A 12442-nucleotide genomic window follows, 5' to 3' on the forward strand; every position below is an offset into this window, starting at 1 on the left:
ATTCTGTGCTCCAGCTCATTGATACTTTATCCCTACGTAAGCTGGCGGATGTAATTTATTTCCTTCACCAGTGCTTCATATTCCTTCATTAGTGCTCCGTGCGTGGCGAAGGACCTTTGCTACTAGAACATATATTCTGCTATTTTATGACTAATCAGGTTCCATCTTTTCAGAAGATTCACACGTATATTGCAGCCGCTAGCTATTTGTAAGGATGCTTGATGAGTAAAGCATTGAGGCATAGGAAGAGAAGCATGTTTTAATATAGATCTTACTGAAAATTCATCCGGTGTATTTGAAATCCTAATCATTAGTATCAACATTTAAAAGTGACATTGGCTGGTTTCCAACAAGGCGTTGGATAACTCCTCAAAGTTGAAATCAATGTTTTGAACTCATTACCTTTCTACAAAGCAGGACTTCTATACCCATGTTCCCTCTGGAACGGACAAGGGCACTGTATCTTGCCTCATTCATGATCAGTACATTTCAGGCTATTGACTTCCACTAAAGTGATTGGTACCAGAATCGAGCCTAACATTGTTACCTCTACAGAAACCCATAGATATCATGTGGTGACCAAGAGACCTGGAAACTAGGGAGGGAGAGGGGGGGTCCTGGATCATTTTAACTGTAATTCTTTCCGAATTGATATCTCTAACCCCCAAATATAATGTCCAAATTGCCTTCAATGTTGTCATATTAGGTAGTTCCTAAACAGGGAGTGTTTGTTGTGCACATTCTGACTTCTTTAAGGTTGATAACCTAGATACTTGAACAATACACACAGACTTTTTTTTTTTTTTGGTTTTTTGAAAACCTGTATTGAAGATCAACCACATGTTGCATTTCAAACCATCAGTGAGACACAGGCAAAGTCACATTTCGTACCCGTTATATACACATCGAGGGTGAGCATGATGGTGCCACCAGAGAACCAAATAGCAGGGAGAGATCTAGCGCAGAGGAGCAGAAATGGAACACCCTGTGGAGTCAAAATATGATCGAGGATCAGTGCGTAGTTTCTTAAGGACTCGGCGGCGGCAGTGTCGTGTGAGGCTAATTAGCCGCACTGTCCAGTTCGGACACCGCACTTCCGTTGAGCAGGGGAGTGGAGGGAGTGTCTTGGCGCGTAAATAGGAGATGAGGGGGTCCCAAATTTCAGGCAGCTGGCTAGCAGCTGGCATCAGTTCCCAATATTCTCCCAGTAGCGTCTAACAATGTGCGGAGTGCTCCAGCGAAGCCCGGACCTTGAATGCCGGTCTCCGTCCCCAGTGCATGGACAGCCTGCACCATGCAAGAAATAGTAGCATGGCAATAGGTTTGCGACCTGTGCTAGGGAAGTGTTTTACATAGCCCAAGAGGCACAAATGTCCTGCCAATAGGCAGAAATACGAGGGCCCAGCCAGGCAGGGTGGGAGAAATCAGCCGCTGGGGAGCATCACCGCAAACCTCTGTCGCTAGCGATGAGACCCGTTCTGTGAGGTGTAGCAGGTGTGCGGTATAATCTATGCAAGTATTCGAATACACGCCGACTTGAATCTGAGAAATAGTAAATATTTAAAACGTGCATTTCTGCACTAATGTTCCATAAATATTTGGTTATGTAATTTATTAAAGTAATTCGAATATTTGGTTTACCAACTTTTTTTTTCTTTCAAAACCTTTATTGAAAAGGAAATCATGACACATTTCAAATAAGAGTGGGAGCAAAAATGCAGTCATAAAATGCAATCACAATTATAGATCACAATAGGAGGAAGACGGACACCACACCTATAGTAACATAACATAGCACAGGCTCAGATGGCAGGGATCACAGTGCTTCAGGAGAACGGTTTGGGGGCGGACTTATTGAGGGGAAACGTTGAGTGGAACTGTCCCTGGCAGTAGGTGTTAAAGATGTGGGGGAATGCGTTGGTTAATCGTCTAGGGCAGCTAAACGATGTAAATAGGAGGTAAGTGGAGCCCATATGTCTGGGGATCTACTGTCGGCAGGCATCCGGTCCCAAAACTCACTCAGCAGTGTCTGGCAGTGGGCCGCGTTGTCCAGCAAACCTTGACAGTGGGAGCCGGTCTGCGCCTCCAGTGAATGGACACCCTTCGCTTGGCCAGCACCAATAGTATTGCCGTGAGCTTACAAACGGCATCAGAAGTAGGTTTGACATATCCCAGGAGGCAAACCAGGGGGGTCCGAAGTGAGGTGCTAGAGTGTAATATCGCTGATGGTTGCGCACACCCCCTCCCAAAAGGAGACCCTGGGTCATAACCAGGCTTAGTGGGCAAAATCTGCACCAGGAGCAGAGCAGTGTGCATATCTATCGTGGTCCTTGGGACCTATCTTAAATAAAGACATGGGAGAGCGATAGAGCCTATGCAGATCTTTAAAATGAATGAGGCGCAGACATTAGTTGGGAGAGAGGTGCGTGTTCTGATTATAACAGTACAGCCATTGGACTAGGGGGATATCCGTGCCGAAGTCTGCGCTCCACGGGCGCGCTCGGTACTAATAGAGGAAGCAACTAATGAGAGTGTAGAGTCGAGTGATCAACTTGCGCGGAGAGGTGGAGGTGTGAACCCTTTCGAGGGCGGCATTGGCTGGGGGGGCCTGAGGGACCGCGGGGTTGGCATCCTTGTAGGTCCCTCTAATCTGTTAGTATAGTAACCTATCCATTGATGTAGCGTTGTCACGGGCACCGAAAAATGTGTTGTCCCGGTATATGTCTGCCAGGGTGTGGAGTCCTAAGTAGGCAGCGTGGCGGGCCATTCCATTTGTCTGCAGTGGGGGAACTGCCGGGCTATTGACAAGAGGCATGGCGGGGCATAAAGTATGGCGGCGTCAGTGTACCTGCGCAGCCCATTCCAAGCACATCGCAGGCACTCCACCGTGTCTATCTCTCCCCTTGGGGGCTGAGGCTGGATGAAAAGTGTGGAGTGGCCAGGGGGCAACTAGGTCCGCCTCGACCACCACGTGGGGCTGGAAGGGCACAGGATGGAGCCAGAAGTGGAGGAAGCTAGCCTGGGCACACAGCGCATAGTTTAAAATCCGGTGCGCCCATTCTGCCACGAACCACGGGTAGAGTGAATATAGTAGGCAATACGAGGCTGGCGCCGAGCCCAGATCATAGTTGTAATGTTGAAGCATAGTTTGCGGAAAAATTGAGAGACCGGAATGTTTAGAAAGAGATATAAGAATTTTCGAGCACCACCATCTTGTCATTGGTGATGCGTCCCACCAGTGACCAGGGGAGTTTATGCCATACACGGGTCTTCGGCTCCAGCCAAATCATCGTCCGACCAAAATTCGCCCTCCAAAGTTCGTCCACATCCCTACTTAGCCATATGCTGAGGCAACGAGTGGGTCCAGAAGCCCAGACAAAGGGGTAATCCAGAGTAAAAGGTGTTGTAGCATTTGTTAGGGGGAAAAAGACTGACTTGCTCCAGTTGACTTGGACTCCAGACAGCCGAACTGAGGCACCACCCGCGTAATTGGTGCAAGATTTACCTGGGGATCCCGGACGTAGATTGTGACGTCGTTCGCATACATAGAAGGGACAAGGGCCCGAGCCGAGAAGCCTATGCCACGCTGGGTGTGGTTCTGACGGAGACGAGCCCCCAAAGGCTCCATGGCAGTGGCAAAAAGCAGGGAGGAAAGAGGACACCCCCTGCCTGGTCTCTTGAAATGGGGAGGGAATCAGTGACCTGCCCGTTTATTTTGAGGCGGGCCGTGGGGAACATGTAGAGCAGGCGAATCATGCAAACAAAATCTGGACTGAAGCCCAAACTGGGAAGGAGATAAAAAAGGAAGGGCCACTCAAGAGTGTCAAAAGCCTTGGTAGCATCTAACAATTCAGCCACAGCTGGGAAGGTTGGGTTTATTTTGTGGAGGACGGAAAAATGGTGCTGAGATTGTGGACGGTGGCGCACCCAGGGATAAAGCTGGACTGATCCGGACGAGCGATCAGGGACATGAGCGGGAGAAGGCGGGTGGCCAGCAGCTTGGCGTCGATTTTATTATCCATATTACTAAGGGACAGAGGACGGTATGAATTACAGCTCTCTGGAAATTTGTCTGGTTTCAACAGAAGGGGGAGAAGGGCCTCACGCAGAGACAGAGAGGGGGGAGTGAGATCAGCAACCGCTCTTAAGCGAATCATTGTACATGGCGGCCAAGTGTGGGACGTGGAGAGATATTGTTTATAGAATGCTGGGCTGAGGCCATCCGGGGGCCTTATCACCCGGGAGTCCAGCGATAACTGCGTATATCTCCTCCTGAGTGAACGGCTCATCAAGATAGGCCTGGTGATTGTTACTCAGTCAAAGGAGCTAAATATTGTCGAAATATTGGATCAGGACCTCACGCGGGGAGCCTCACCAGCGGTGTACAACTGCGAGTAAAAGGTGGAGGTACTGGCAATGACCTCCAAGGGGGACGTCGTCCTGCCAGAGTCCTTGTCTTGCACGGACGTAATATATGAAGAAGCATGTGGTTGCCTAAGAAGGTTGGCAAGTGTTTGCAGGGTGTCGCCGTAGCGGCGAGCACGCTCCTCTGTCCAGGAAAGTGAGCTCTCTATCTGCCTCCTAGTGGAAGTCCGTGATTTTGGTTCTGATCAGTGAGAGGGTGGTTGGGCTGGGATCTTGGGACTGCATGTGGTCCAAGGTTTTATCTCATTCTCAAGATGCTCAAGGGTGCGGTGAATGGATCTCAGCACCCCACACTGCTTGGCGATACATTCCCCCGGATTACAGCCTTAAATGCCTCCCAGAGTGTTGAGGGAGAATCCACCGAGCCAATGTTTTCAAAGTAGGCGATTATGGCGGCTCAAATCTCCTTGGGGAAAGCCGCGTCGCGAACAGTGTTTGGAAGCAAGGGTCAAGATAAATCCGGTGCAGTGTGAGACGCAACCGAAATCGGACGGGGGACTAGTCGAAGACAGTATGGGCCATATGATCCACTAACCTGGTCCAGGATGTGACATTTCTAGTGGTGAGCCATAGGTCGATATGAGACCATGAGCCTCGAGAGCCGGAAACACAAGTCCCCTCACGCCCATCAAGATGTACGTCGCCACCCTTCCAGTAAAGAATTGTCAGGCACTGTAATTGCATTTATATAGCGCTTACTACCCCTGACGAGGTGCCGAAGCGCTTTTTCGGCGAGTAGGATGCTACTCCGGGACCCATAGAGGATTAGTGTTGAATTAGTATAGTGAAACATGCAAGTACTTTTTAAGTGGTGGATAGGTTAGTCAGTTATTCGGATTTGGAATGATAGCAGAAGGATAGAGGAGGACAAAGGTTTGTATTACATAGCGCTTGTTGACGCACGCTATTCATGAAGCCTACAAAGGATTAGTGGTGAATTGATATGGTGAAATATGAAGTAATTTCAGTGGTGGATATTAGTCAGTTACTTGGAGTGAGAAGGATAGCGGAGGGATAAAAGGGAAAGAAAGATTTGCATTCATATAGCACTTGCTACCCCTGATGGGTGTTGAATCGCTTTTCTGGCGAATAGCACGCCACTCCGGAACCCATAAAGGATTACTGTTGAAAATTAGTATAGTAAAAAAATATGAAGTAATTTGAGTAGTGGATCTGTTATTCAGTTATTTGGGTAGTATGTTAGTATAGTTTAATATGGAATTTGGAAGTGAACATGTTAGTCTGTTAAATTCGATTGAAAAGGATAGTGGAGGGATAAAAGTGTTTTTTTTGTGTTTTTTTTTAGATCTTAGCAATAGGAGGAGGCTTTTGGATGAGTAAAAAGGAGTTTTGGGTATTGCTAAATGAGAATAAGGGCAGCATTTCTGGCCCTAGTCCCGACCAGTCTCGAACAGCCTCTACAGGCAACTTCCCTTGTCCTCTCTGCCCTTAGCCTCGATGCCCGGGCTGAGACGCCCTAAGCCTGGCCTTTTTTATAGCCCTAGTAATCAGGTGACCCCTTCAGCCAATGGGAACCCTAGCCCTAACACTATCCAATCACAACACTAGCCCTAAAATCTAGAACCAATAGGAGACCAGGACCTTACAGCCAACCTTAGCCCTAGTCCAAGCACCCAATCATTTCAAAAACCCTGATCTCTACGTCCAATGCCCTAGCCCTACCAGTAGTCCCAAAACAAGTCCATGCAACCAATGGCACAGGTAGCCCTAGTCCCTACTTCCAATAGAAAGCCTAACCCTACTCTTAGTCCCAAAACTAGTCGAGCAACCAAGGTCTAACCCTAGCCCTAGTCCCACCCTACTCCCAACAACCAATAACCTAGGAAGCCCTAGTCCCTACTTCCAATAGAAATCCTAACCCTAGCCCTAGTCCCAACCCTACAATGATTGAGACACAGACCCAGAAACCAATCGGAACCCTCAAACCTAGAAACACCAGATACAACCACCAATCAATGTACACATGTGCCAACCACTAGCAGACCATATAAAGTTCCAGCGACCTCGGACAAGGTTTGCTGGCCAGGGAGTTGGAAGCTGCTTCTCCTGTTCACAATCTCCTAGGAGACAGACAGGCTCAATCCACACTTTGGACTGCAGCAGGTAAGGACCTCACTAACTTGAAATCTAACAATACTGTTTGAATAAAACTTTACTCCCCCCTGCTGGCCAAAACACGAGGTGTAATGAGGGGCAAGGCTGAGGCGAGCGCCAGCCCTGGATGTGCCCTGAGGGGTGCGGAGCCACCCTAAGGCCAGTCGCTGAAAGGCCTCCGAGCGCGCCCGGTTCCACCTCCGATGTCTCACCAGGCCGCTGCCACAGGCCCTAAGGAGTGGGCCAAACCTGGAAGGTTAGCTGCAGCAAAGAGACAAAGGGGATGCAGCGCCCCGTTGTAGAGCCCAGGGCACGCAGAGGGAGACCCTGGACCCCCAGGGGGAGGCCAAGGCCCCCGCTACAAAGCGCGGCCCTCGGGCCCTTGGTACGGTGCACATGTGCCCCCGCTTTGCCATAGACAACCACTACGGTATGTGCCGCACTAACCTGCCGTCTGTGAGGGCCACTGCAGACAGTCTGTCGGCGCCGGACACCAGAGAAGGGGCATACGCCTGGCCAAAGCGACCCGCTGCAATGCCGTCTCACTGCCGCTGTGTCTTCCACCCGATCGGCTCCGCCCGCTCTTGCAGGCCCCGGCAGCGTCCCGGGCGCCCGTTCTCTGCACAGTGGCGTGAGTAACCGCTGATGAAGCGGGTCGTTGTGCGTGTCGCGGGAACACGCAAGTCCAGAGGATAATGGCGGATTCAAGGCTTGGCCGGCAGAGCCCACTCAAGGTGCGGCCATATTGCAGCTGGCTAAGCCATGCCCCTGCTGGTTTACCAACTTGTAAAAGAGATAGACGGGAACGTGTTTAAGGCAAGACCCCAAAACTAATAGTACCCATCCACTCTGACAATGCCCACAGCAACAAGTCTATTTGAATAACAAATCCCGTGGATGCATAATACTTTTACTCCTTTCTGCTTACGTTCTCCTTATGCCATTTTTGTTGGTTGTGTTAATGGAACTATTTTAGTATGACTATTAGCTTTGTGAATTCTAATAACTCTTACTTTTCCTCCCATGCCCTGGGACAAATCTGCTGTTTGTCCCAGAACCCTTCATTGTGCTGACATTAAAATGTGAATAATGCCATTTCTTCTACTCTCGTGCTAATTCTGCAACATCTGTTTGTGCTTAAATACATGCTGCCTTCTTTTTATTACCTTTCAGGGCTTTTTATTCTCTACTAGTGCAAAGAATTGAGCAAATTCTATTGAATGATTTTCCTTTTTTTGACCATATGTTATGAAAAAGTACGTCTTTCTTCTTTCACAGTATAGGTAACTTAATCATTCGATGTAAAATATGTCCTGCTATACGAAGTTAAATATTAAACTGTATCCTTGGTGTACGTTCACTATCTCATATTTTGTGCTTTGTTTCAGCCTTGGATCCCAAGAGCAACCTTAAAGTAAAGCTACTTTATGGCCTTATTTTAATTGGTGCATCATTTGTGTGCCTTTGGGCTTTTAATCAAAATACACATGTGTGCCAACACTGCCGGTTATGATAGGCAGTTGAATATTGCATAGTTTTTAACTATATAATAATCGTATACATAAGCCATCGTAGTGCCCCGGGCCCACCATTTCAGTAAGCGAAAAACCTTTATGTAACTCATCAGGAGCTCCTTTCAGCTAAGCCTCTCTGGCTCAGTTGTCAACGTCTAACTCTAAGAAGAAAAAACGGTCAGGCTCACATGCCGAAAATTTCATCGGATGATCCCTCTCTGCACCAAACCTGTCATTCAGCCGGAATAATGTGTATTATGACCATCCCTAAGAGACCTTTTGCATACACATTGACTGAAACATCACACATATAAGACACCCTACACCAGAATGGATGGAGTTGGGGTGTTTTGAGGGCAGTAGATATCTCTAGTTTCAAATGGCTAAGTTGTTTTGAATTACACATCAAGCTGTGTCTGATTTCGAGGTATGTTCTTATTTTCAATTTTTGCTACAGATAAATACATTTGGAGCTACCAATCCTGTCACTAATTTGATCCCTGATCTAAAGGATGTCGACCCAGACGCTGCATATTCTTCTGTCCCTTACGAGAAAGGGTTTGCTTTACTCTTTTACTTGGAAGGGCTTCTTGGTGGACCAGGTAAGAACTATTCAGATTTACTTAAGTTGTCTGTCTACCTAGAACAAACTCAAATTAGCAAAATGTTAGTCTCGAAGTCTAAGTTTCCTTATTAAGTTGGGAACTGATTAATAACTTTACAAGACAGTCTAAGCTGGTAAAGTTTTCAAAAGAACTTCCTTTGTGGTGGGTTTAATAAGATATGTGCATTGATTATGCCTCCGCCTTTTTCTCCTGAGTTGAAATTGCACTGAAAAAAAAAACAATGAGCCTGATGTGAGATTTTTTTTTGCTATTTCGTAATGTGGGACAAATACCAAATCTCAAATTATGAAACGCAAAATATGATTTACCTACCTTTTAATTTCTTGAAATAATGGTTTGTTGCCATTGGCAATTCCTAAGCACCAAAACACAAACTCAGACTACGCTAGAGTCCCAAATAGCCATTGCTGTAATGATAGCCAACGTTGACCTCATACATTCCAGGAAATTACTTAAGTTTCAGCTGCAGAGCTCTGGGAAAATCTATCTGTTAAGGTAGGGGAAATAGAAGCCACAATGTCTTCCAAGGAGCCACAAGAGGAGGTTGGAGGGAAGGGGTAATATAAATTTAGTGACCAAGCACTGGACGTTTTTGCGGAGAATTAGATAACATGGCAGACTGTTTGGTAAGTCCTGCATGAATGTCCCTGAGGCTACCAAAACCAACTTTGGTGCAGGATACAGCAAAGAATACATGTACGACAGAACGTTCCGTGGAAGAAATTGGGAAGCAGTTGTAGACTTTCCTTCACCAATGTAAATCTGGCCACAAGGAGACAGGAGGCTGCAGCTACAGGTTGGGGGGGGAAAGTACTGAGCCACTGCTTAACAAGCTTACCCCATGGCAGAATTAATTGAATGCACCTTCTAGCCCGAAATAGTGTGAAGTTTCCACCAAACACTTTAGCCTCTGTATTTTATACTCTAAAGTTACTGAAAGTGTTATGTAAATGCATAATATTATAATTGAATAACAAAATGCCTATAATAAATAAGTGCTTCAGACATGTTAACAATTTGAATCCAATTATGCATGTAATGTAAACATAATTTAAAAATAAATTGCCATTTATTGTGAACTAATGCATATATCTGATCTTCACATTGACCAATGCGTACATTACGGTAAATGTAGTCCATGTGTCTCATACTGAAGCTTTTAAATAAAACCTCATTTTCTTTCTTCTTTAGGATCTTCATAGTCGCACAAATATCTTTTTTAATAAAAAATCATTTTAAATAATGATGGCGCTGATATAATGGTATCACATACTTAATTGACACCCTTTATTAAAATGTTAGTCTTTCATACATACCTTACAATAACATTAAATGTAATATATTTTTAATTCTGGCAGCTCAATTGAATCTGACAAACCCAATAAAAGAAAAGGGTGTGGACGTATCCCCTGTAATAGAGAAGCAGAAACACCAGATACTATGATACTAATTAATACACAGGCAGTTATTCCGCTCATCAGCTTTGCAGTAACAAAAGCACCAATAACTATCTCTCACTGTGCAGTTTCCATACATCTTCCAACACTATCCTTTCTATTATTTGAAAGAGAAACTACCCTTAAGGTCTACAGTGAGGGCCAGATATAGTCAAGGTAGAGAAACTTCACCTTCCTTCCCTTTTCATGTATTGGAACAATCAATACTGAAAATTCAAAGGAGGCAGTATAGAGCTACCTCAGAATTGAGTGGAAAAATGGCAAAGATAGATGAAACAATTTCAGAACAAAATGCAGTTATAAGCACTTATTTTAAAGAACTGAAGATAGCTATAAAGTATATGCGCACATAAATGTTCGTAAACTCTGACGCACCCTGGCATCAACAGAGACACTGAACCATCGGCTTCAAACATTGGGGTTCTCTGTTGGTTAGTTGGCCATAGACACTTGTATCAAAGAACTGCAGACATAAGGGTATGGCTAGTCAGTCTGTGAGGCTCAAATTTCCCTATATGCCACCCCATCTGAGGCTAGATGCCTGCGACACCCTGATGACACAACTGATGGCCAAAGCTATAGCTTTCCAAACCCTCAGTTTAACGCCTCTCACTTCTGACCCTCCTAGGACCTGTTAGGTGCCTGGTTGATAAAGCTGCTCTAGAGCATATTTCCGGTCACATTGAGGATGAACATTGCTTCATAAAGCGGTTTGTCCTGCATTCCTCACCAATAGATGGTAACAGTAACTCCTCCCTTCAGACGTCTACCTACCAAATCCTCTTCAATAAAACTGTTCCGAACGTTGTCTTTTATCCGTTCCACCCTTGACCACTTGACGCAGTGCCATCCATTAAAACTTCCAGCATTTTATGATTGAATCTGTTATTTGGATCTCTGCTTTACGGGGTTATTACCAATGCTGTAGTAAATAACTTAAGCCTATATTGCTGCAATGACTGCCTGTTTCACTCTTCCATATTCATTGTATCGGGCATTATGCAAAAAGCTCAACACTTTAACCAAGAAATATATTACCTTGAAATGGAATTCAAAACAATCAAACATTTTGTGTGGTGAAGGGGAAGGGGTCCAAAAAAGGACACTCTGCCAAATAACAGTAAACGTAGCAGTGGTGACCTCTATAAATGAAAAAACGATTTTTTTGTAACCAGGTCTAGGTAATAACTTTCTTTATTTCCCCATAGATCCATTGTCTCACACTCTTAAGAGTGTGAGATCAAGTGGGCAAGCTGTAACTACAACTTATGACCGTATGGTTACAAATGATTGCTGCAGTGGGTGCATTAGTTTACTGAAGTGTTGTACCAACTGAAGTTGTAAGGCATTTTAAAACCAGGAAATAATAAAAGTAAAATGTTTAGTTTTCTGTTGATGTGCATTTGGGTGCACACTGATGACGTGATTATTTTGAATGAAATATTCTTTGATGCTGTTTTGCACACTTGCAGAATTTATGCTTCAGATGTATGTGACATGTAAGTACTCTTGTTTTCTGTCTGTTGCTCTGGTTTCTAGATGTCTTTTTGGGATTTGTGAAGGCATACATTCAGAGATTTGCCTACAGGAGTGTAGTGACAGATGATTGGAAGACATTCCTGTATACATATTTTAAAGACAAGGTAGGTCTGTTGACGTCAAATCGTTTATTTGGTATAGAAAGAACATTTAGAAAGTAACTTGGCCATCTCGTTCAGAAAACACAACTACTAATCTATTTCATAGCAAAACTTTTTTCAAATATTAATCTGCATTCCATACATACTGAATTAAATTTTGTGGTAGAGGGCAACAGTAGTGGCATATTTTGGCGCACCAGTTAACATACACATAAGTATAGTCAGTAAAATTCACTATAGTAGTGTTTCCAAAACTGTGGATCACAACCCACTGGTGAGTTCCTGAAGTCAGAGCAATAAATAAAGATGCCTTAAAATGCTGTCTTTAAAATCTCACATTTGCTAGGGATTTAAAGACAGATCAAATGTCAGCCTGCTTTATTCCTTTAACACTGGCAGCAGTGTTTACTTTTCTTTCTTTGACTGCAAAGTCAGATGAGTTTGTTAAAGTGAATTATGTGACAATTTAGGATGTTGTTTTTTGCAATACACAACCAAATGTAAATACCTGTAATTTAACTTTTATCTATCCTGCAGTGCGGAAAATAATGATGAAGCACTTATTGTGTAATTCTGAAGTATATTGGAAAAAATCACAGTTTGTGATGCACAAATAATAAACATTCACAGAACCCCGATTTCCACACATTATCATTTGTGTCCTA

The 12442-nt window shown here is 44.8% G+C and overlaps 1 protein-coding gene across 2 annotated transcripts in view; it reads left to right on the top strand.

The window, feature by feature from the left end:
* Nucleotides 1–12442, top strand: part of LTA4H (leukotriene A4 hydrolase) — a 260821-nt gene that overhangs the window by 157202 nt on the left and 91177 nt on the right. For both annotated transcript variants that reach the window (XM_086952056.1, XM_086952055.1), the window contains exons 12-13: nucleotides 8512–8656; nucleotides 11677–11780. In XM_086952056.1, the coding sequence (XP_086808182.1) occupies nucleotides 8512–8656; nucleotides 11677–11780 (249 nt within the window). The remainder of the gene's footprint in view (nucleotides 1–8511; nucleotides 8657–11676; nucleotides 11781–12442) is intronic.

Source organism: Lissotriton vulgaris, unplaced genomic scaffold (assembly GCF_964263255.1).
Source record: "Lissotriton vulgaris unplaced genomic scaffold, aLisVul1.2 SCAFFOLD_1587, whole genome shotgun sequence".
Taxonomy (NCBI): Eukaryota; Metazoa; Chordata; class Amphibia; order Caudata; family Salamandridae; genus Lissotriton; species Lissotriton vulgaris.